At 40.8% G+C, this 27,337-nt stretch overlaps 2 protein-coding genes across 2 annotated transcripts; both read right to left on the bottom strand.

Annotated features, from left to right (window-relative positions):
• Window positions 1–355: 355 nt before the first annotated feature.
• LOC141609004 (uncharacterized) lies at window positions 356–1,567 on the bottom strand. Its single transcript, XM_074428282.1, has 4 exons — window positions 1,259–1,567; window positions 1,024–1,179; window positions 852–947; window positions 356–769 (listed from the first exon to the last, which is right to left on the bottom strand). The coding sequence occupies exons 1-4, from the start codon at window positions 1,391–1,393 to the stop codon at window positions 455–457; spliced, it is 702 nt and encodes a 233-aa protein (XP_074284383.1). The 5' UTR covers window positions 1,394–1,567; the 3' UTR covers window positions 356–454.
• A 122-nt stretch (window positions 1,568–1,689) lies between these two features.
• LOC141607607 (uncharacterized) lies at window positions 1,690–10,038 on the bottom strand. The gene is made up of 4 exons (XM_074426958.1): window positions 9,399–10,038; window positions 2,755–3,287; window positions 1,946–2,666; window positions 1,690–1,838 (listed from the first exon to the last, which is right to left on the bottom strand). Exons 1-3 carry the CDS (start codon window positions 10,036–10,038, stop codon window positions 2,430–2,432), a joined length of 1,410 nt encoding a protein of 469 aa, XP_074283059.1. The 3' UTR covers window positions 1,690–1,838; window positions 1,946–2,429.
• Window positions 10,039–27,337: the final 17,299 nt, after the last annotated feature.

A 27,337-nucleotide genomic window follows, 5' to 3' on the forward strand; every position in this document is an offset into this window, starting at 1 on the left:
AGTTTGAATTTTTCGAGTCACAAATCAATTTCAATAATTCCGACGCAATTTAATTCAAGACACGAGTTAATTGCTCAAATTTTCAAATCAATTCCTTTCGGAGTCCAAACGTGACGACTTGTCGCGAAAATTTTCAAAATTCATTTCAATTTTCAATTTTCAATTTTTAACTTCGTGGCATCGTGGTAATCTTTGTTTTCAATCAAATGTTTTTTACGTGTTTGCGTTTATGCATATGTGCTACCTGTTGCCTGTTTTTCTACACTAACGATGCAGGAACTATTGCGAAGCAAAAAGGGGAATTAACAACCGACAGCGCTCCTCCGAAACACTACACAAAAAAGCCAAAAATCACAAAATGAACCACAATCCAAAAACAGATATATACAAACCGCCTCACGCAAAATATAAATGTGTACGAACAAGTGTCCAAGACACGGACAAACTACTACAACTACTCAGCGCCTCCTGTCGGACCAGTCCCGGTCTCACGAGGAGTCGCCGCCAACGCGGACACTACCACCTGCTCAGACTCCCTCTCCGGAGAACTCTCCAGCGTCTCACGCTCAATCTCGACATAAAGCTCCTCCGCTGCAGCCAACTGAGCCCTCAGAGAGGCAATCTCCGCGTCTCGACTCCGTAACTCGTCCTCACGACTCCTCAACTCCGGGTCTCGACGGGTGATCCCCAACCCCTGGGCCTCGATCATCGACCTGGCTGTATCCAACTCAGCACGGACCCGAGCAAGCTCCGTCGGATCCGCAGTACCCTGCAAAACGCAATACAGGTCGTCAAGATCTAAAAACGTGAAATGCAACACAAAATACACAAAAAACAACACACAAAAATACCTGAGAAAGCCGAGCCTCCCTCGCAACCAGGTCACCAGCAAGCGCCTTCCAGCGATTAGCCATTTGCCACAAAGCCTGATGACTAACGGTCGTCACCTACATCCAAAAAGGCCCTTCAATACAACGCAAGGCAAGACACGAATGAGGAAAAATGTTCAAATCAAGAACTCACCCTCAGAACGATCAACCACCACTCCATGCCAACGTCGGTCACCTCAGCAACCGCAGGCTCTGGCAGGCGCAACTGTAGCTCCTCGCCACCCGGCCCTTGAAAGGTGGTCTCCGCCGGGAAATATGGGGGCTGAGCCCTCATCAGCCTGTCGACTCCCTGCAGTTTGGGTCCGTATCAAAAATAATGAACCCTCCTATCAAAAGGGACAACGAGAACAAAATAGAGGGAAATATACCTCGATCGCGTACCAGGCAAGCCTCGACAACCGTAAGGTGTCGTAGTCAACCTCCCGCAGGAACAACTCCTCACCTCCGTGACCGTGAAGGTGCTCCTCAACCTCGTCGGAGGTCGACTCCTGGAACAACACCATAGGCGGGTCGACTGGTACCACGAAAGTCTCACTAAAGCACTGACAAGCTAGACGCTCGCCCAGGTACCAAATCGGCTCGATCGTCGTCTCCAAGTACAAGCGCTGGGAACTGCGAGGCCACAGACGCTCCCTGACAGCGGCCGGCACCTCCGTGTAGTGCTCCCAAGGCCGCCTTACAAACTGCATTCAAAACAAAGCTACTCAACCGACTGGGGGCTTCCTAAGCTATCTAGTCATCCTATCTCTATCTATTTCTATAAAGCAGTAAGGAATAGCAACTTACGTCAGAAACTCGAGGGGCATTCACACGACGCCTGCAGTCCTCGTAAGTCAACTTAATCGACTTCTTCCGAGCCACCGGCCAACCTCTCACGGCAGGGTAGGTCTAAGGGACACCACCTGTAGTCCCCGGACGTAGAGGGACGAAGTAAGCATACAACCAAGCCTGTAATCAAACACAGCAAACACAAATCAGCCAATCTTTCCAAAAAAAATTGCCAAATTCAAAATCAAAATCAAAATCAAACTCAAAACTACAAAAAAAAATCGTACCTCAAAGATGACGCCGGGACCAACCAAAGCAGGGGCACTACCATCCCCCACTGACTCCGGACGCGCCGTCGCGTGCAAGTACCGGATGAAACTCGCCAAGGCCGGCGTAACCCAGTCAAACTGACCCAAAGTGTCAAGGTCAGCAAGAAGAGGAAGTACCTTGGTCGACAAGCGCTCACCCTTGTCACCAAAGTACGTGGCACCAAAGAAGTACCACAACCACAACCGCGCATCCTGCGCGTCAGCTCTAGCCTCAGCCTCCGGACTCGTCAACGGCGCCGGAGCAGCACCCACCACTCTCCCTCTGAAGTGGTCTCTCACATACGAACTCGCCATCAGGTCCGGAGTAATGTCGGAAGGCTTAGGCAGAGCAATACCGATCAGATGAGTACCGCAGGAAAAGACACCCTCTTCGATGTCTCTGTAAACTCGACAGGCGTCTCGCCGCAAGGAAGGCCGGATATCATAGCAAAATCCTCTAAGGTCACGCCGACCTCCCCGAACTCCATGTGGAAAACGACATCGTGTCCCAGTACCGATCCAACATGGCACGGATCAGACACAGGTTCGACCTAATCGAAGACCTGTGAATATCCCGCCAAGCGGCCACCAACGGCCCAAAAGCCGAACTCTCTATCAACGCCCTCGTCCCGGCTCGGAGAACGTCGTAAAAGCCCAGGCAGGTAGTGAAGCCCGAGAAAGTCCTCATGGTGCCGATCTCCTGAAATCAAAAACAAACAACGTCAGAACACCTATCCAGGTCTGATACTTCAAAAGTGACGAAAGTTCAATCAGGTGACACAACTCACCAAGCCCTCGTGGGCACGGTAGGAGATGTGCTTGTCCAGTCGAAGCAGAAACTGGCTACCGTCAAAACCCTCGGCCCAAGCAGGCGCCGCCCGCAGGTTCAGCCCTTGCGGGGCTGTAACCCGTCTAGCCTCCCAACTAGCGACGTCTGCATCATCCTCAACCGTCTCCGCCCTCCGTCTCTTCTGACCACGAGACCCAACGTGACGGATGGAAGGCATCTCAACGACCCTATAGACATTCCGTAACGTCCGTCTGGTCGTCCGAGGAGTCCGCCTCCTCGTAAAAACCTTCCTCCCAGAGGTACCAACCTCAGACCCAGTCTGAGCTCTCTCAACACCAGTTGCCCCAACAACAAGCTCCTCACGATACTCAGCGGCCCTCTCGGCCCCAACAGTCTCGTCAGGGGGTCCCTCCTCCTCGGAAGCGTCCTCCACTACCGCAACAGGTGCACTAACCGGAGTGTTAACCGGCCCCGTCCCAAACAGCTCCTCAAAGGTCGCAGCAAGGGACCCAGCCTGTCCTGAGCACTCTCCTGCAAACAAAGAACGTCAGCCGAAATTTCGGCATTACGACGGCGTAAAATGGACAAATCCAAAAACAAAAACCTGCAAAGCAAAACAAGGGCAATCTCACCCAGGCCCAGCCAAACAAAAACAATTTACAAAAAAAAACGCAAAAAAAAAAGCGACTCGCCCTTCTTTTCAAGCAAAAGACGAGTCAAAACAACCACAACAAAAAGCGGCACCCCAAGACCCATAAAAGGTCCGCCTACAAATCAAAATACACTCCCAATACAATGGGATATTTTTCTACGGCTCGAAAAGGCAAATCCTACGCCAATTTGAGCGCAAACCGGTCAAAATTTCAAAAAACGACCACAACAAGGCAATGTGATTTTATCACGCCTCAAAGCGACCTAAACTACCAATAAGGTCCATTTCAAGGCAAACTAACTCAATTCAAGCTCAAACAGGCGCTTATTCCGTCGGACATAAGACCGTCACAAAAGGCAAAAATTCCAATTTTGCCCACAATACCCAACAAAGGTCCACAACGGCAAATACGGTCTTTCCCGACTATAATGTAACCTAGTGGGACCCACTACACAAGCAAATAAACTTGGCATTGTGAAATGAGACGGTTTCTTCGCCTCACTCACGTTTTTGAGCATAGGGAGCGGGAACGGGGACCAAAATGCAAACTAAAAGCACCCCTATACTCCTAAACAGGTTTATAACCTAATACAATCATCCATTTCACTCAAAATGGGCTCAATCAAAAACGCCCAAATCGATTTTCTAGGGCAAAATTCTCGCCCTAATTCAATTCAAGTAAAAGACCAACAAATTTAAATGGATTCAAGAGGAAATACATACCTTGAGATGACATTGTTGATAATGGCACGAATGGAAGTAAGCTAAAGACCAACAATGGCGGTTTTTTTTTGTTTGTTTGTGGAAGACGAAATGAGGATGATATGCGGACCATCCTCGCGTCTTTTACAGAAAAATAGGGAAGCTCCCTCGACTCGCCAGGTTGCTCGCGCCTCAATGAGGTGCTCCATGCTCTTTCAGCGAAATTTTGGGCTTTGGCCCAATTTCCCATAACAAACTTCAAATTTTCAATGACGACATTAAGGACCGTCATTTTTCAAATACAACAACAAATAGTGAAATCAAAATTCACTATTTTCCTTCAAAATTCCAAACAAACGTCGATTAAAACCGCATTTTTCAAATACAAAAGCAAATAGTGAAAATTCAAATTCACTATTTTTCCTTCAAATTTCAACGACGGCAACTAAGACCATCAATTTTCAAAATAATAGTGAAAATTCAAATTCACTATTTCGTCGAATTTCAACGACGGCAATTAAAACCGTCAATTTTCAAAATAAAAGTGAAAATTCCAATTCACTATTTTCCTTCAAATTTCAACGACGGTATTTAAAACCGTCAATTTTCAAAATAATAGTGAAAATTCAAATTCACTATTTCGTCAAATTTCAAACGACGGCAATTAAAACCGTCATTTTCAAAATAATAGTTGGAAATTAAATTCCACTATTTTCACCACACATGTCACCGGCGGCACATAAACCGTCACTTCAAACGTAATAGTGAAGATTCCAAATTCACTATTTCCTTCACATGTCAACGGCGGCACATAAACCGTCACTTCAAACGTAATAGCGAAATTTAAAATTCGTTATTTCCTTCAAAAAATTCAAACAAACGGCGATTAAAACCGCCACTTCAAATTCAAAAAATGAGTAGTGAAGATTCAAAATTCACTATTCTTTTAAAATGTCAACAGGGGGCTTCCTCGCGGGACCCGCTCATTTCAACAACATTGATAGTGAAATTCAAAATTCACCATTTCCACGGCGGCATCATGAGTCCGCTACCTTCTAAACAAGCCCATCCAATGCGGCCATTCTCACGGTCAATTAATCGACCGCCCCATGGCTGGCGAGCCTTACTACGCATCGCGGCTGGCGAGCCCTCCTCATATACGCACCATGGCTGGCGAGCCTTACTACGCATCGCGGCTGGCGAGCCCTCCTCATATACGCACCGCAGCTGGCGAGCCTTACTACGCATCGCGGCTGGCAAGCCCTCCTCATGTACGCACCACAGCTGGCGAGCCTTTCTCCGCAAACACGCAAGGACGTATCCAAAGATGCCTCATGTATGACTCCTTCTTATGGCTAGCGAGCCTTTGTACGTAGTCTAACGGACTTTAAACGACCCACACGGACAGTCGACAGACTCTAAAATGTTCCCGACGACAGGTCCTTGGCTCTTATCCTCGAGTCGCCTTGGCGTCGCCCTTCCCGACGGCAGGTCCTTGGCCCGAATCCTTTCGAGCCGCCTCGACGTCGTTTGGGTCTCCAGGTTGTAATCTTCGATTGACCTGGGGGCTCTACTTTGACTTTCGCCCTGTCCAAGCCTCAGTCAATGTGGGGGCTCTGTAGATACCCAGTATCTACTAAGACTCCAACTAACACCCGATGATTATCGGACTACAACATGTTTTGGAATCACGGCGATTGATTGATAGTTTGTGTACAACTTTACGTCGGAAAACATAATACGAGTTCGGAAATAAAACATTTCAAAACTTTTCAAAAGTACCTGGAGTGTTTAATGCACGATGATGGGGTCGTAATGACACTAACTAGAGTCAAAACCGACACCGGACCAAAAACCGACTCAAGAATTGAAATCCCGACTCCAACAACGAGTCAAACCGAGTCAACCACAAAAAACAAACAATTTCAAACCTTCTATACTAAGACTTCCCGGATTCATGAATGGAAAAGTACCAAACTTGTCACTAAAAATCCTAGGATAGAACAAATCATGATTGCACTTGTGTGAAAGTGACAGGACAACTCGAAGACCAGCGACGTGGCTCGCGCCTCTTTGAGCAGCCCAGATGGCCACGTCGCTCAAAACTCACACAACCACTCATTTTCTTATAAATACCCCTCAAATGCCCCCATTTGAGAACTTACGCGAGTGTCCGCCCCCTCTTTTCTCCCTTAAAATTCTTGACTCGACTTCTTAAGTCACAATCCGACGCGTATTTACGACCTACCGATCGTAAATACAAGCCTTACACATTGTTTGGTACCGCCATCGTGCATTAAATCACTTGACCGACCATTTCGACCACTACACCGTCACTAATCTTAATAAAACACTCTTTTTACTTACCAAAACGGTTTTAAACCGAGTCTTTTCCGACCAAATGAGTTGTTACACTTACGTTGGTTTCTCGCCATAACCAAACAAGTAAGTATGAGGGTGTAAAAATCCTTCTTTTATCATGTCTTTGCTTTTTTTATGACCATAACATGCTAAAACATGCATAACACAATCCAAAACATAGGATAGACGAGCCAAAACTGAGTTTTGGCCTGAGGCAGAAGCCCCTTGTTCTGCACAGAGGCTCGTGCCTCAATGGGGTGCCAGTCGAACTCAACCGTGTGTTTGTTCTCGTCCTTCCTCATTAATCTATTTTCATATTTGTAATCGGTTTTTACCATTTCGAATGTTTTCAAACCCTTTTATTTATTTTTACAAATTTTAACCATAAAACATTTTTCACCCTTGGTTCTTAATACCATGACGGTTTAATCCGTGTTCCGGTGATAATATTTGGTTAATAACATTTAAAAGGTATTTTATAGCCTTTTATTTCATTTCTTTACATTTTGAGAGGTATTTTAAAGCCTTTCATCATTTCTTTACATTTCCAAAATAAACATATTAGTCACCAACACAAAGTCATCCTTGGTTTCACATACCATGCCGGATTTTAACCTGGGTACGATGATGAGTTCGACTAATTATATTCAAATGAATTTAAAACAATTAGTTCATGATCATTCTCAAAACTATCCATGTCAAGTCGAACCCGACACCGAATATCATCAAAATAATGATGGTTATTCGAGTCTCGTTCCTCAAATCAACAAATACGGTCTAAACGACCCTTTCAAACCAAAACGGGTTTAAATACCCACTTTTCAACACGTTTCATAAACGTTTTTCAAATGGTCAGAGCACGGCATATAACCGTTGACTGACCCGCGCCTAAACAGGCCTTTTCCTTCTTATTTTCAAAACCAAGGGAGACCCCTTTGCACCACCAACAGGCTCGCGCCTCATGTGGCCGCCTAGAGTAGGGTCTGTTCCATTTCCAGCATTAGTCTAGGACGTTCCCGACTCCGACCAACCCGGATATAGGACGGATCAGATGACTATTTGCTCATTCAAAAATCACATTTGCAAAATGCCTTACTAAGACAAATGGACCGCGTCATGCACCGTAAACCTAATACGGTAAATGGATGTTTAATTTCCGTCTTGCATGCAAATAAACCATAAATCCAACTCGACATCTTATACTTGATACTTGGATTAAATCAACCGACTTAGAAAGCTCTCACGTGTTAGGTTTAAATTATTGGATGCGCATTCATGCATTTAAACCGTTTTATCAACTTTTGCATTCAACCAACCAAGATCGATCAGTAGAGGCCGCTACTGCGGGCGGGATTGGGTGTCTCATTAAAGGGCTTCCCAATACGTACCTTCACCTCTTACTCAGAAACTTTGGATAGTGGACGACCTTATCCAGGGCGTACAAGAGTCATTCTAGAGATAGGATGCTAAAGTGGGACGATTCCTTATCTTTAGTTCTTATGTCAAACCCTGCTTTGTGCTTCGTTTGACCGAGGTATAAAGTGGTTTTGAACGGGTTCCAAGCATCCCACAAATGCTTGGTGGCGACTCCGAACATCTCTAATCGTTTCGAGACCCTTACCGAGACGAAACCGACCGATCTAAAACGATCCGGTCGAAAGCATTTTTTACGCCGCCGAGCGTGGCTTTCAAAAGACCGCTGCACGTCCGCAGATCGACCGGGCTTGCAGGTGGGCCGATGTCCACACATGTACTTCCCTACACTTGAATATCAAATCCTTCACACATCATAATTGATAAGTAACCCTCCCTCACTTTCACTCATGTCAAAAATTGTAGCTAAAGTATGGAATTGAAAATGCAATGAAGTTAAAATGCGAGTAAGTGGGTTAGTATATTTACAAGTGGTGGTTTAAGGAGGACTCCACCAAACTCTCCTCCATTTTAATGCTAGATCATGGTGGGAGAGGCTTAAGGCAAGTAACCTCAACCTCTCCTACAAAAGCTCCTTCATAGTAAGGCTTGATACGTTGACCATTAACTTTGAACCGATTCCCATCTTCTGACATTAGCTCAAAGTCTCCATAATTTCCAACGTTTGTGATAACAAAGGGACCCGTCTATCGTGAGTTCAACTTTTCGGGGAAGAGCAGATATCGAGAGTTGAATAGAAGGACTTTGTCTCCTTTGTGCAAGGCCTTTTGTTTAGTTCTCTTATCATGAAGCAATTTGGTTCGTTCTTTGTAGATCCTTGCATTTTCATAAGAGTGAAGCCGTAATTCCTCCAATTCCTCAATTTGCAAGATCCTCTTCTCACCACTTATCTTGAGATTAAGATTGAGTGTTTTGATGGCCCAAAAGGTTTTGTATTCCAATTCAAGTAGTAAGTAACAAGCCTTTCCATAGACTAACTTGTAAGGTGAAGTTCATATGGGTGTCTTATAAGCCGTCCTATAAGCCCGAAAAGAGTCATCAAGCTTCATGCTCCAATCCTTACGAGTCTTGTTAACAACCTTCTCAAGAATTTGTTTGATCTCTCCATTTGAGACCTCGACTTGACCGCTTATTTGAGGATGGTATCCCAAGCCGGCCCTATGTTAAACACCATACTTTGTCAAGAGAGATGCAATCTTCTTTTCATGGAAATGTGATCCACCATCACTAATGACCGCTCTAGGAACTCTAAATCTTGGGAATATCACTTTCTTCAAGAGCTTGGTCACCGTTTTTGCATCATCGGTTGGGATAGGAATTGCTTCTACCCACTTTGACACGTAGTCAACGGCAACTAGGATGTTGTTGCCTTGAGATGATACAAAGGGACCTTGCATCTTCAGAGATGGTAGGCTAATAGAAGCCCGATTGAAGGACTTTGGCAATTGTTCTTCGTGGTCCATGATGTCCTCCATAAGGAGATGAGTGGCAACCTTCCAAAACTCCTTGAACTTCCCATTGTGGGACACATTTTTGATAAATGCCATCACTACATGCTTTGTAGAGGTTGGGATCATCCCAAAAATATCTCTTTACTTCGAACAAGAACCTCTTTCTTTGGTTGTAGTTGAATTTCGGAGGGAGAACTCCTCCTACAATGTAGTTTTCAAAATCGACAAACCATGGTGTGGTATACCTCTCAAGTTGTGTGTGGATGGCCAGTAGGATATCATCGAGGAAGGAATCATTAATTTGTGTATCTTCATCTTTGTTGTCAAATCGAATTCTCGACAAGTGATTCGCTACTACATTTTCGGCTCCTTTCTTGTCCCTTATATCTAAGTGGAACTCTTGGAGTAACAACATCCACCTCAAAAAGCATGGCTTTGACTCTTTCTTCACCAAGAGATGTCTAAGAGTACGGTGGTCCGAAAATACAATAACCTTCGATCCAAGTAGGTAGGAGCGGAACTTGTCCAAAGCATACACTATAGCAAGAAGTTCCTTTTCCTTGGTATCGTAATTGACTTGTGATGCATCAAGGGTCTTTCTTATATAATATATGGCATGTAAAGCTTTCCCAACTCGTTGGATAAGAACCGCGCCAACGGCATAGTTTCTTGCATCACACATTATCTCAAAAGGTAACCTCCCAATTTAGGGTTGGATGATTGGTGCCAAAATTAGAGCCTCTTTGATCCTATCAAAAGCTTCAACACACTCATGAATAAATTGGAACGGGGCATCCTTAAACAAAAGTTGAGTGAGGGGTTTTGCAATTTTGGAAAAATCTTTTATGAATCGTCGGTAAAACCCCGCATGACCGAGAAACTCCACACCCCTTTGAAATTCACTGGTGGTGGTAGTTTCTCTATCACTTCAACTTTGGCTTTGTCAACTTCTATGCCCTTTTCTGTAATCAAATAACCTTGGACAATACCTTGATTGACCATAAAATGACACTTTTCCCAATTTAACACAAGACTCACATCTTCATATTTTTGCAAGATAAGAGATAGATTATGCAAGCAAGAATCAAAGTCCTTCCCATAAACACTAAAATCATCCATAAAAACCTCCATTATGGTTTCTAAGTAATCGAAAAAGACACTCATCATGCAACGTTGAAAGGTGGCGGGAGCATTGCATAGCCCGAAGGGCATTCTTCAATATGCAAATGTTCCGTATGGGCAAGTGAAGGTGGTCTTATGTTGGTCATCCGGGGGTATCGGGATTTGGAAGAATCCTGAGTACCCATCAAGGTAGCAAAAGAATTTGTTTGAGGCAAGCCTCTAAAGCATTTGATCAATGAATGGAAGGGGGAAATGGTCCTTTCTTGTTGAGGAATTCAACTTACTATAATCAATACACATTTGCCAACCGGTAATCTTCCTTGTGGATATTAGCTCGTTCTTGTTATTTTTCACTACCGTGGTACCTCCTTTCTTGGGTACCATTTGAACGGGGCTAACCCACAAGGAATCCGATATAGGGTAGATGATTCCCGCATCAAGCAATTTCATAACCTCCGCTTTTATAATTTCTTGCATGTGGGGGTTTAGTCTCCTTTGTCCTTGGATGGTAGGTCTATGGTCTTCCTCTAGATAAATCCTATGCATGCTAAAATCGGGACTTATTCCCTTAAGGTCATCTAGACTATAACCTCTAACCTTTTCATGTTCTTTTAACACATCAAGCAAACTTTTCAATTGACTATCATCAAGTTTTTCATTGACAATCACGAGTTTGGTTTTAGAGTTGGGGTTTGTACCTCACTTTCTACCTTTGATGGTTCATTAGAAACATCTTCCACCTCCATTACACATTCCATCCTTATTACATGCTCTACCTTGGTTGCTTGTTCTTCCTTAGTGGATTGTGATGCTTCTTTGAGAATGTCATTTATCCTCATAGATTGCTTGATAGTGAGCTCTTTGTTGGCTAGAGCGGCTTCAAGGAGGTCTACTTCCAATGCCCAATGTTTGTTTTTGGCCTCACTTTCTTCCAAGGCCTCCAATGCTTCCAAAGGGTCTTTGATGAGAGCAGAACTCGCATGGTCCTCTACACAACAATATATAAGATCCATCTTGCAAAGTAAACTAAAATAAAAAGCTGAGAAATACCTTGAGGAAATACTTTTCCTCGAGGCAAAGAAAGACACAACTAAAAGCAATTAATGATAACAATTCAATTGGACACCGTCCCCGGCAACGGCGCCATTTTTGGTGGGTTCAAAACTTTTTCGTCTAAGCTAACCAACCAAAACAATATTTATAGACTAAACAAACTACCCTTAGTATAGTGGTGAGTAAAGATCGGATCCCAAGGGACGGGAATTGGATTAAATTATTGATTTCAAGTAGCTATGTCTTTAGGGTGTCACAAATTAAGTTGGGTTGAGATGGTTGTCTAAACTACTAAGCAAGAAGAACAAAGTAAGCAAAGTAAAAGAGAATGTAAACAATTTATAAGAGATGCTAAGGTGTCATGGGTTCATAGGTGATTCATGGTGGTGATCATACAAACATGTTTACATAGTTGCAAGAAATTATTGTTGTAATGGAATCGAGTTAGTTTATGTCTTACAATTCCTAGGAAGATTTGGGTCCCGGAGCCAAGTCGGTCAAAACTGTACACCTACAAGTCGATTTAGTTTCTTCCTAGTCACTTCTATGCATGGTCTAACAAGACTCGATTTAGTTTATATCTTACAAGTCTTGTTGAATAGATAAGAGATGTACACATGCAAGGTTTGTTAGTCAAGCAATTTATCAAGCATAACAGTGCATAGGTTGACACTACAACAAGCAAGCAATCTTATGAGAACATATTAGATTAAGTATGAATCTACCCCCATGTTATAACTCCCCTAATTTCTCATTAACCCTAACTAGGAGACTACTCACTCATGATCATGGTACACAAGTTAATAAGGTTGTCAATCATACTAACTAGTCCAAACATGATGAATGAATATGAAAACAAACAATAATTAAACAAAAGGTAAAGAGATTGTACCAAACTTATGGTGAACAAATAAAAGAAAAGAATAATAGAAGAAAGCTTTGATTGATGAATGAAGAGTTGTCAATTCTTCAATAAATCCCCAGATAATCTTCCAATTCCTCAACTAAATCCAAGAGTTCTTCAATAATAACAAGGAAGGATTAAAAGGTAATTAAACTAATTGATTTCTAATCTACTCTAATGACTTGGTAATCATCTCCTAATACAATGGAGTATTTATACTAAGTATAAGTATTAGGGTAATTAAGGGCTTAAATGATGGTTAGGTCCCTAAGATGAAGATTAATGCCTTGCAAGTCCCATGAGGAGTCCCACGACCTGCCTATGATAGACGCTTATGCTACTTGAGGATCCACCCGACCTGGGCTTTCGGACGCCCGGATTTAGCCATGGGTCGCCCGACTTGTGGTCGGGACGCCCGGATTGATGCACAGCTTGGCTTCTCTTCTTCTTGACTGCATCAAGATCCGTGGGGATCATTGAGGAGTCGTGGGGGTCTTCATCATTGCCCATTATACTTGATTTATTTACTTAGGCCTTTAGTATTAACATCCTCTTTGTTGCTTGGTCGTTATATGCGATCAATTTAGCTCCGCTTTTGCTTCCATAGGCGCAAGGCTTAGTATTCTCCCCTACAAAGGGCACTAAAACCTCATAGAATGTGCAAACTAAGGAACATAAGATAGAAACGACCCTATTAAGTACTAGAAAGCATGGAAACGAGACTAGTTAGGGGATTAAATGTGCACAAATTTGAGTCACAACACTCCTTTAAGGTTAGAAAAGTTATCTCACAACTCTCATCCCACCTAAACTTGTTCTCCTTTCTCATCAAAGCTGTTAAAGGCTTGGCTACCTTAGAGAAATCTTTTACAAATATCCTGTATTAACCAGCCAAACCAATAAAACTCCTTATGTCAGCTACATTTTTCGGTCTCTCCCATTTAGACACTGTCTCAATCTTGCTCGGATCAACAGATACTCCCTCTTTTGACACCACATACCCTTAAAATGCCACCTTCTCCAACAAAAACTCACATTTACTCAACTTAGCATACAAATTATTCTCTCTCAAAGTCTGCAATACTATTCTCAGATGCTTCTCATGTTCTTCTCTATCCTTAGAATACACTAGGATATCATCGATAAAGACAACTACGAACTGATCCAAATATGAACTAAACACTCGGTTCATTAGGTCCATAAACACCGCAGGTGCATTAGTCAACCCAGATGGCATAACAACAAATTCATAGTGTCCGTATCTATTCGTAAATGCAGTCTTAGGTATATCTCCTTCCTTAAATCTCAGCTGATGGTACCCTGATCGTAAGTTAATTTTAGAAAAGACTCCTGCACCACTCAGCTAATCAAATAAATCATCAATTCAAGACAAAGGGTATCTATTCTTAATTGTCACATTATTCAGAACCGGGTGTAATCTATACACAGTCTCATACTCCGATCCTTCTTCTTGACAAATAACATAGGTGCTCCCGGGGTGAAACACTTGGTCTCACATAAGCCTTGTCCAATAGCTCCTCCAACTGATTCTTTAGCTCCTTTAACTCTTTAGGTCCCATTCTATAAGGTACTTTAGAAGTAGGTCCCGTCCCAGGTTTCAACTCAATACTAAAATCCACATCCCTCTTAGGTGGTAATCGTGGAATCTCATTTGGAAAGACATCTTGAAACTCACTCACCACAGTAATCTCCCTTGCGCCCTTCACGTCCTCACGCATATCCCTCACGTGACATTGGATTAATTGTCCTCCCTTCCTCAAACATGACTTTAGGGTAACTGTTGACATAAGATTTACCTTTGCTTCTACTACAAATCCCTTATAAGACACCCTTACCCCCTTTGGTTCCTTCAAAGACACTTTCTTTTGACCACAATCAATAAAGGCTCTATTTTTACTTAACCAGTCTATCCCCAAGATAAATTCAAAACCACCCAAAGGAAAATCTATTAAGTCCATATGAAATAAAACTTTCCCAATCAAGATGGTTATGTCTTTATACACCCTTCCACAGGTTATAGTTTACCCCGGAGATATTTCTACTTCAGCTTTTATTATATCAAAATTATTCAAGCCTAAGGTACGAGCATGCTCACTAGAAATAAAATAGTGGGTAGCACCCGAGTCAAACGATACGTAAGTAGGTTTAGAGTTGACAAGAAAAGTACCTGAAACCACGTGAGTATCTCCCTCAGCAGCTTCTTTCCCCATCATAAACAACTTGCCACTAGTCTTAGCTCCATCGTGCACTGTAGAGGTTGACGCCCCCACTGATTTCATGGCCCTCTGCTGATTTCCCCCGTTGGTCTGCTTTTGAAACGATCCATTCCCATAGCCATTGTTGCTGAATCGATTCTGATTAGTGAAATTGCTGAAGTTGTTGTTGTTCCTTTGATTACCCCACTGGCTTGAGTAACGGTTGCTTCCATAACTGGGTGCCGGTGTCCGGTACTCTCCTTGATTACCATTTTCCCCCCAGTACTTTAAAATTTTGAGCAGTAGGTCTACATTCAATCTCCTTCTGACAAAATTTTCCACAACCAAAGCACATAGGGCGATAAGAATCACTCCCTACCGAACTATCACCGCCCCTATAGCCTGTTCCTACCAAAGTATAAGATCTGAATTAATTATTATTCTGCCTCTTGTTACCCCTAGTTCCTTCACTCACAGTCTCTGACTTCGTCTTCTCTCCCTTGTCTTTCTTCTCCTCCTTCATCATATCAGGGATACTCTCTCCATAACCATCTCTTTGATATACTTCCTCCACAGTGCTTGGCTCTAGCACTCTACAGCTGAAAGCCTCTTCTTGATACTCGTGGCCAATCCCTTCTCAAATCGTAATGCCAAAATTTCCACACTGAAGTTCAAGTCCGACATATACTCAGCTAACTCCATGAATCTATTATGGTAGTCCTCTATTGCCATCTCCTCCGTCATTTTAAACGTACCAAACTCTGCCCTCATCCTGCTTCGGACATGGTCTAGTACAAATACGACCCTCATCGTCTCTTTGAAACCCTTCCAAGTGATAAAAGGTTCATCACTCTCCTTCCACGCTTCTCTGATAACCTCCTTATTAAGACTCCACCACAATCATGTCTTCCCTTTCAGCTAGTAAGCAGTCTGGTTCACATGCATCTCCGCATGGCAGTTCAACAGTTCAAAAAGATTATCAAACACCCTGCACTAATATCCAAGTAACGAAGTGTAACACCCCGGTTTATAAAAGAAGTCTTCGTCGAGACATTCCCTAATAAAACGGACTGTTACCATCTCGGTTTCCCGAGGTAGTGAATAACAAATTAAACTCCAAGGCAATTTATATAAAATTTTAACTTAATTATTACAAATCCTCTTTTCAACTCAAATTACAAGAACTGACATAAATAAAAGTGAAAGTCTTCTAGATGATATCTAGCTACTAAGTCGTCTGATCCAGTGTCTCACGCCCATTAAGCTCCCGTCCTGTCTCTTAAACCTGTCAAGTCTGCTCCCCATAAAATGGTTCATCACAGGTGTTCACGAATACACAAGGTCAACCACGAGGTTGAGTAGGGAAAACAATGAAACAATAAAATATGATATGCATGCTCCTCCGTCACCTCCATCTCCATCTCAACTCATATCTCATTCCCCGGAACGCCCAGCCATACCGATCCCCGGTAGACTATATATCGACCGAAGCCGATCTGCCAGCTCGCAGCTGAGGACACCAGGGCAAGTCCTGCAGAACCCGCCTGGGCCTTATCACAACATCACATCGTATCACAATCTCGTCACCACCACGCCATCCTCCAACTCCAATGCATATGACATGCTCAACAGTAATTAATGCAATGCAATGTGTAAAACAATGAACTGATAAATCATAAAATCATGCCAGTTACCCGATGTCGTGATATCATACTCAATACGATCAAATCAGTCAATCACCTTTCCGAATATAAATGATAACGTAAATCAACAACCAGGGAATCCAGTCAACACAATTCAACAACGATAATAGAGTAAGTGTATTTCCCTACCTCAAGTGCCAGCAATTCCAATTAAGCAGTTAAGCAGTCCAGAAAGTAAAGCAATGAATCTGATTATCGATCCTTCACGAATCCGTCACCTAAAACAATTATAATATTTATAATTACTAACTACTAAATATAGACATCTCCCGAAATAAAAGCTTTCCCGAAATACAATCCCGACACCAAACTTATGCCCAACTGGTAACTAAAATAACCCGATTAATGATTGACTCAACTTCCCAATATAGGAAGTTACTAAAGTAGAATTTCTTAAAATGGAAACTTTCCCGATATAGTAACTTTTCTCTTTTAACAAACCCGACTCAGAATAATTAATTATGATTAATTATTATTTTATTTTAATAACTCGGAACTAAAATCAAATGATGATTAAAGGATTAAACGAATTATGCTTTTAAGAGAAACCCGCGTCAACATTTGAACAACTCAACACCCGACTCAAAAACCCGTCTTTAATTATTTTAATCAACTCGGGAATTAAATTAATTAATTAAGAATACGACCAATTAACAATTATATCGATTAACTATGAAAAACCCGTTTCAAAACAATTCTAACAACCCGACTCTTACACCCATGCCTTCGCTCTCGCCCACACCCTCCACGTGCCGCCTGAACCACCGCGACAACCACCAGGCGTGGTCCCCACTTCGACCCCACCACCGACAACCAACCCCACCCTGGTCGACTGCCGCCGGCGAGTCGAACCAGGGTCGTCCTCTGGCCTGGTTCACCACTTAGCCTCACCAAACACCCTATGTTCTCCCTTCACCACCACCGCAACCAACAACTACCCACTGCCCAAACACCACCATCTTGCTCCCCGCCAAACCACGCACCCAGACACGGTGGCACCACCATTTCGACCTCCCCCAAGTCCACGGTGGCGCCACCCCAAAGGTACCCATCTAAACTCGCCTGAAAACCCATACCCAAACCCGTGTGTCTACCCCTGTCGACAACACCTCCTGCCGCCATTTCCACCGCCCAAAACCACCATAACCACCACCACAACACTCGCCACTCACCACCCATTTCCCTCACCCTGACAACAACCACCAGAAACACCTCTAACAGACACGCAACCTCCCACAAAAACACGACAGAAAATACAAAACAGGGGAAAGGAGTTGCTCTTACCTTTTTCGTGCCACCTCTACCGCCACCAGGGCCACCCACGGTTGTCGACAAACACCCCCTAGCTGTTCCTTGCTGCACCGTCATCACCCACGACCACTCTCTCTCTCTCTCTCTAAGCGTGAGGGTTGGAGTTTGAGCGAAGAAAGGGAGGCGGGCTGAGGGAGGCGGGTTGAGGGAAGGGTTTGGGTAGTGTTTAGGTTATTTAGGGTTAGGGTTAGGGTTAAGGTTAATGGGCTTAGGGTTAACTAGGATTAATGGGCTGAAACTGTTATTGGCCCACTTAACACATTTCGAGTTCCAAATAAACCCGTCTTAATTAACTTAGCTCGATAACTTAACATAATTCTCGACTAACAATTAACCCGACATAATTAGTAATATAAAATGTATAATAAATAATTAATTTAATAATATCCATTTAATTTATTATATAAAAATACGGGGTATTACGGTCTTCCCCCTTAAAATGAACTTCGTCCCAAGTTCGCTCCCGTACTCCAAACCTCGGAAGGGTATTGCATATCGTACTTACGGACGTCACGCATTTCTAACACGGTTAACACACACTTTTGACCCATCAATTAAACATAACAAATACGAAATGTTACATTCTGCCCTCCTAAAAATAAACTTCGTCCCGAAGTTTAACTCGTCTTTACTTTAACCCAATTAACTACGACTAATAACTACCTGAGAACACAACTGTATAACAACTTAATAATCACCTGAGAACACCGTCATCTTCCATCTAAATTCCGATCTCAAACTCAACATAAACTCATTAACCATGGTCGCACTGGACCGTAAACATAACTCGGCACAAAGGCCCCACAACTCGTAACTCAATACCAGTGGTTTAATTATACTCTCCTTTTACACATCAACCAATCTAATGTAGTAAAACCAAAACATATATAACTCATCTGCATAGGTACCCCACATCTAACATCAACTTGGTCAACTATAACCTTCAAACAAGTGCAAATTAAGCATCAAGATTTTACAATCCTCTCCAACTAGAAACATGGTTACGTCCTCGTAACCTTCATTATTATAACAACGTTCTCAAACCACTGCTAATCAATCATAAGAGGAGAGTTAGGGTCAATACTTGATAAATTGATTTATGAAAATTTATAACCTAATAGGTCCAAATCGACTTTCCTTCACATAATTGTGCAAATTTAGGTCAAGACACGAATCATCAATAGAATGAAGACAACCGGTTTAAGAAAGACTTATCACCTTAGAAATATTTTTAACCCTCATAACAAAGGTTTGGGAATTATTCACAAATGACGAATGCACCTTGATTGACAATTTCTACAACTTATTGGTCGAGTTAAACAAGCGAGTAAACAACGATATTGTAAAGTTAACCTACCAGACTATCATACATAAAATTTCGTTCTTGGCTTTAAATATATTTTGACTGCACCCAACATCATGACATAAAGGATTAAATGTATTTAACTACACCAATTTTACAACTATTCGTTACCTGTCATGCTAATATTAACATACCATGTTGACACACAACTCACTTAAATCACCACATTACATTTCCCGTTTTGACATTCATAACTAACCACAACCCATCAATTCTCTATATGAACGAACAACATGACTTAATTATCCCACTACTTATGACTCCGTTCTAGTTTCATTCCTCCAGGTTAGCAAATATCATGGAAACATACAACCTGACACTGGCTGGAATCTCATCCCGACTTTATACTCACACGACATAATTTAACTTCATTTTCAAAACTTTACTTTCATACTGGACGGTGAATAATTTTCTTAATATAATTCTTATAACAGAGCCGTCTATAGAATCCATTTACAGCTTACCTCGAAACTCAAAATCAGATCGACTTAATTCAATTCCTTCAAACAAAACAAGTTAGGTGTCGTCTCATGTATCGTAATTTACAAGTTCATCTTATTCATTTCAGTCCTATCTTTACTAATGAACGACTATTACCTCAATCATCAGGATTTTAGTTGTACTTCTTTACTCAGTTATATTCACGGCTCAATTAAACGTACTTTAACGACTATCCTTTAAACCAACGTGTATCATGTGAATCATCAAAGGGTTATCCCATTATAATATTGCCAACAGAGTTATCATAAACAATCTTTATTAAAATATAATTGATAGTAACGACTCGAGAATATAGATATGTCAAATGTCGTATTATATCAAACAGTTTCCTTTATATCATGCCCATACAATTGCAAGAATCACTTTAGTATTTTATGACGATATATTAACGAACATATTCAACAAGGAATAACATCATTGTTTATTATTATGTCATAGATTTAGGTTCAACTGAAATATTTTAATGCAATGAAAGCACTAAGTATAACTATAGGCACACAGACTCACATAAAGGACCTTAGAACTCGATGACATCCTACGTGTGGGAACATTTAGACATCATTATTATAATCATTCATGTGATTATATTAGAACAATCAAGTTAACTTTTAACGCCATCAACTTTACCAAGATATGACAATGTAGTTTCATGTTTCTATATATCCGACCACTATGCGAATATGTGGAACACACCAGAGATATTACAACATGCCAAATGTATATAAAATATGTAAACAACTGGACTCGTATAAACATTTCACCCTTGATTAAAGATCAAATTAAGCTATTCAGTTTTACTCATACTATCATGCCAACAATGTTATTAACTAGGTTTTAATTTTATCACTGGTTGAGATACATAACTACTGAACATGCGTGCTACTATCGTCGTATAAGGACATTATAGTTTCACATTACTATGACTCATGAATTACTCAAACAACTATCTGAAAACTCAACCTAGAACACACACTTTACAAGTCATGATTCACGTTGTGACTTCCAAAAATCACGAACAATTAACCATTCGATTAAAACTTGATTCATATTACTTTTATAAAACACAGAGAGTTAAACACACAGGGAAAAGAATTAGGTTTAAGGCACAAGAATTCCATTTTTATAGAATTTTACAATTCAGTTGGTCCAAACAAACATGTGACAGCAATTGGTCTGAAATTTGGGTCAGTTTGCAAAACTTATTATTTAATATAGAGACATCAAGAATTTTCGGGGCTTATCAATTTGAAAACATATGCGAATTTTATGATCGGTGGAGTTGGAATTATGCGAGAATTATTAATGCAATTTAAATGTGGATTTTTACAAAATCATTGGTCAAGCATCACTGCACAGAAACTTCCTAACCACAGTTCACTAAAGTATTTATTACTCTTAATTTGTATATCATATAATCATGAAATCAATGTCAAATGAACACTAACTCACGAGGCTATCTCTCATAAAATTTTCATCGATAGGCAATAAACAGAAACGAAATGGCAGTAAGGTCAATTAAATAGTTCAACAACCCAAAACGTGTTTTATCACTATGTCATTCATTTTATATGTTCCAACTCTTACAACCCTACTATCGATACTAATCCGTCCTAACTTAAATCTTACACTGTACAATTCGTAATATCTACCCCATAGAATCCCTTCGCATCTCGATCTTACCCCGTATATCTAACTCACGATTGTTATGACTATAAACATGCAATTCGATAGTGTTTCTAATTACTATCACAAGACTATACTAGCATGGCTTTGGGATCACATAACCGCATATTACTTAGTCATAGTAGTACTATCAACACATCATTCAAACAAAATACTTACCGTAGCGTTGTCCTGCAGAATGGTTAGAATATATATGGGCCTCAAAGTATATATCAACTCGATTATGCAATAATCAATGCATCAATCAATTAACGCTTAGGCAACGATATAGGAATTTCAGGTTCAACCTTATGCAACTTTTCTACCCTTTTCTCTCGTATACCCTCAGGGTTTTCGGGTCAAACTGAGAGGGCCGCTGGTTCGGTGTGAGGGGGCCCCTAACTCATACCTTACCTTAGTGTGCTCCTAACAGTTCTATCCCGGGGTTCATTTTAATTAGACACATCCTATGTTCATTAGGCTCATTGGTTTAGGCCTGAGGATCGTTCGCTCTGATACCACTTTGTAACACCCCGGTTTATAAAAGAAGTCTTCGTCGAGACATTCCCTAATAAAACGGACTGTTACCATCTCGGTTTCCCGAGGTAGTGAATAACAAATTAAACTCCAAGGCAATTTATATAAAATTTTAACTTAATTATTACAAATCCTCTTTTCAACTCAAATTACAAGAACTGACATAAATAAAAGTGAAAGTCTTCTAGATGATATCTAGCTACTAAGTCGTCTGATCCAGTGTCTCACGCCCATTAAGCTCCCGTCCTGTCTCTTAAACCTGTCAAGTCTGCTCCCCATAAAATGGTTCATCACAGGTGTTCACGAATACACAGGGTCAACCACGAGGTTGAGTAGGGAAAACAATGAAACAATAAAATATGATATGCATGCTCCTCCGTCACCTCCATCTCCATCTCAACTCATATCTCATTCCCCGGAACGCCCAGCCATACCGATCCCCGGTAGACTATATATCGACCGAAGCCGATCTGCCAGCTCGCAGCTGAGGACACCAGGGCAAGTCCTGCAGAACCCGCCTGGGCCTTATCACAACATCACATCGTATCACAATCTCGTCACCACCACGCCATCCTCCAACTCCAATGCATATGACATGCTCAACAGTAATTAATGCAATGCAATGTGTAAAACAATGAACTGATAAATCATAAAATCATGCCAGTTACCCGATGTCGTGATATCATACTCAATACGATCAAATCAGTCAATCACCTTTCCGAATATAAATGATAACGTAAATCAACAACCAGGAATCCAGTCAACACAATTCAACAACGATAATAGAGTAAGTGTATTTCCCTACCTCAAGTGCCAGCAATTCCAATTAAGCAGTTAAGCAGTCCAGAAAGTAAAGCAATGAATCTGATTATCGATCCTTCACGAATCCGTCACCTAAAACAATTATAATATTTATAATTACTAACTACTAAATATAGACATCTCCCGAAATAAAAGCTTTCCCGAAATACAATCCCGACACCAAACTTATGCCCAACTGGTAACTAAAATAACCCGATTAATGATTGACTCAACTTCCCAATATAGGAAGTTACTAAAGTAGAATTTCTTAAAATGGAAACTTTCCCGATATAGTAACTTTTCTCTTTTAACAAACCCGACTCAGAATAATTAATTATGATTAATTATTATTTTATTTTAATAACTCGGAACTAAAATCAAATGATGATTAAAGGATTAAACGAATTATGCTTTTAAGAGAAACCCGCGTCAACATTTGAACAACTCAACACCCGACTCAAAAACCCGTCTTTAATTATTTTAATCAACTCGGGAATTAAATTAATTAATTAAGAATACGACCAATTAACAATTATATCGATTAACTATGAAAAACCCGTTTCAAAACAATTCTAACAACCCGACTCTTACACCCATGCCTTCGCTCTCGCCCACACCCTCCACGTGCCGCCTGAACCACCGCGACAACCACCAGGCGTGGTCCCCACTTCGACCCCACCACCGACAACCAACCCCACCCCCGGTCGATCGCGCCGCCGGCGAGTCGAACCAGGGTCGTCCTCTGGCCTGGTTCACCACTTAGCCTCACCAAACACCCTATGTTCTCCCTTCACCACCACCGCAACCAACAACTACCCACTGCCCAAACACCACCATCTTGCTCCCCGCCAAACCACGCACCCAGACACGGTGGCACCACCATTTCGACCTCCCCCAAGTCCACGGTGGCGCCACCCCAAAGGTACCCATCTAAACTCGCCTGAAAACCCATACCCAAACCCGTGTGTCTACCCCTGTCGACAACACCTCCTGCCGCCATTTCCACCGCCCAAAACCACCATAACCACCACCACAACACTCGCCACTCACCACCCATTTCCCTCACCCTGACAACAACCACCAGAAACACCTCTAACAGACACACGCAACCTCCCACAAAAACACGACGTAAAAATACAAAACAGGGGAAAGGAGTTGCTCTTACCTTTTTCGTGCCACCTCTACCGCCACCAGGGCCACCCACGGTTGTCGACAAACACCCCCTAGCTGTTCCTTGCTGCACCGTCATCACCCACGACCACTCTCTCTCTCTCTCTCTAAGCGTGAGGGTTGGAGTTTGAGCTGAAGAAAGGGAGGCGGGCTGAGGGAGGCGGGTTGAGGGAAGGGTTTGGGTAGTGTTTAGGTTATTTAGGGTTAGGGTTAGGGTTAAGGTTAATGGGCTTAGGGTTAACTAGGATTAATGGGCTGAAACTGTTATTGGCCCACTTAACACATTTCGAGTTCCAAATAAACCCGTCTTAATTAACTTAGCTCGATAACTTAACATAATTCTCGACTAACAATTAACCCGACATAATTAGTAATATAAAATGTATAATAAATAATTAATTTAATAATATCCATTTAATTTATTATATAAAAATACGGGGTATTACAGTCTTCCCCCCTTAAAATGAACTTCGTCCCGAAGTTCGCTCCCGTACCCAAACCTCAGAAGGGTATTGCATATCGTACTTACGGACGTCACGCATTTCTAACACGGTTAACACACACTTTTGACCCATCAATTAAACATAACAAATACGAAATGTTACATTCTGCCCTCCTAAAAATAAACTTCGTCCCGAAGTTTAACTCGTCTTTACTTTAACCCAATTAACTACGACTAATAACTACCTGAGAACACAACTGTATAACAACTTAATAATCACCTGAGAACACCGTCATCTTCCATCTAAATTCCGATCTCAAACTCAACATAAACTCATTAACCATGGTCGCACTGGACCGTAAACATAACTCGGCACAAAGGCCCCACAACTCGTAACTCAATACCAGTGGTTTAATTATACTCTCCTTTTACACATCAACCAATCTAACAGAAGTAGAAACCAAAACATATATAACTCATCTGCATAGGTACCCCACATCTAACATCAACTTGGTCAACTATAACCTTCAAACAAGTGCAAATTAAGCATCAAGATTTTACAATCCTCTCCAACTAGAAACATGGTTACGTCCTCGTAACCTTCATTATTATAACAACGTTCTCAAACCACTGCTAATCAATCATAAGAGGAGAGTTAGGGTCAATACTTGATAAATTGATTTATGAAAATTTATAACCTAATAGGTCCAGTCTGACTTTCCTTCACATAATTGTGCAAATTTAGGTCAAGACACAGAATCATCAATAGAATGAAGACAACCAGTTTCGCAGTACTTATCACCTTAGAAATATTTTTAACCCTCATAACAAAGGTTTGGGAATTATTCACAAATGACGAATGCACCTTGATTGACAATTTCTACAACTTATTGGTCGAGTTAAACAAGCGAGTAAACAACGATATTGTAAAGTTAACCTACCAGACTATCATACATAAAATTTCGTTCTTGGCTTTAAATATATTTTGACTGCACCCAACATCATGACATAAAGGATTAAATGTATTTAACTACACCAATTTTACAACTATTCGTTACCTGTCATGCTAATATTAACATACCATGTTGACACACAACTCACTTAAATCACCACATTACATTTCCCGTTTTGACATTCATAACTAACCACAACCCATCAATTCTCTATATGAACGAACAACATGACTTAATTATCCCACTACTTATGACTCCGTTCTAGTTTCATTCCTCCAGGTTAGCAAATATCATGGAAACATACAACCTGACACTGGCTGGAATCTCATCCCGACTTTATACTCACACGACATAATTTAACTTCATTTTCAAAACTTTACTTTCATACTGGACGGTGAATAATTTTCTTAATATAATTCTTATAACAGAGCCGTCTATAGAATCCATTTACAGCTTACCTCGAAACTCAAAATCAGATCGACTTAATTCAATTCCTTCAAACAAAACAAGTTAGGTGTCGTCTCATGTATCGTAATTTACAAGTTCATCTTATTCATTTCAGTCCTATCTTTACTAATGAACGACTATTACCTCAATCATCAGGATTTTAGTTGTACTTCTTTACTCAGTTATATTCACGGCTCAATTAAACGTACTTTAACGACTATCCTTTAAACCAACGTGTATCATGTGAATCATCAAAGGGTTATCCCATTATAATATTGCCAACAGAGTTATCATAAACAATCTTTATTAAAATATAATTGATAGTAACGACTCGAGAATATAGATATGTCAAATGTCGTATTATATCAAACAGTTTCCTTTATATCATGCCCATACAATTGCAAGAATCACTTTAGTATTTTATGACGATATATTAACGAACATATTCAACAAGGAATAACATCATTGTTTATTATTATGTCATAGATTTAGGTTCAACTGAAATATTTTAATGCAATGAAAGCACTAAGTATAACTATAGGCACACAGACTCACATAAAGGACCTTAGAACTCGATGACATCCTACGTGTGGGAACATTTAGACATCATTATTATAATCATTCATGTGATTATATTAGAACAATCAAGTTAACTTTTAACGCCATCAACTTTACCAAGATATGACAATGTAGTTTCATGTTTCTATATATCCGACCACTATGCGAATATGTGGAACACACCAGAGATATTACAACATGCCAAATGTATATAAAATATGTAAACAACTGGACTCGTATAAACATTTCACCCTTGATTAAAGATCAAATTAAGCTATTCAGTTTTACTCATACTATCATGCCAACAATGTTATTAACTAGGTTTTAATTTTATCACTGGTTGAGATACATAACTACTGAACATGCGTGCTACTATCGTCGTATAAGGACATTATAGTTTCACATTACTATGACTCATGAATTACTCAAACAACTATCTGAAAACTCAACCTAGAACACACACTTTACAAGTCATGATTCACGTTGTGACTTCCAAAAATCACGAACAATTAACCATTCGATTAAAACTTGATTCATATTACTTTTATAAAACACAGAGAGTTAAACACACAGGGAAAGGAATTAGGTTTAAGGCACAAGAATTCCATTTTTATAGAATTTTACAATTCAGTTGGTCCAAACAAACATGTGACAGCAATTGGTCTGAAATTTGGGTCAGTTTGCAAAACTTATTATTTAATATAGAGACATCAAGAATTTTCGGGGCTTATCAATTTGAAAACATATGCGAATTTTATGATCGGTGGAGTTGGAATTATGCGAGAATTATTAATGCAATTTAAATGTGGATTTTTACAAAATCATTGGTCAAGCATCACTGCACAGAAACTTCCTAACCACAGTTCACTAAAGTATTTATTACTCTTAATTTGTATATCATATAATCATGAAATCAATGTCAAATGAACACTAACTCACGAGGCTATCTCTCATAAAATTTTCATCGATAGGCAATAAACAGAACGAAATGGCAGTAAGGTCAATTAAATAGTTCAACAACCCAAAACGTGTTTTATCACTATGTCATTCATTTTATATGTTCCAACTCTTACAACCCTACTATCGATACTAATCCGTCCTAACTTAAATCTTACACTGTACAATTCGTAATATCTACCCCATAGAATCCCTTCGCATCTCGATCTTACCCCGTATATCTAACTCACGATTGTTATGACTATAAACATGCAATTCGATAGTGTTTCTAATTACTATCA

This window comes from Silene latifolia, chromosome 10, assembly GCF_048544455.1.
Source record: "Silene latifolia isolate original U9 population chromosome 10, ASM4854445v1, whole genome shotgun sequence".
Lineage (NCBI taxonomy): Eukaryota > Viridiplantae > Streptophyta > Magnoliopsida > Caryophyllales > Caryophyllaceae > Silene > Silene latifolia.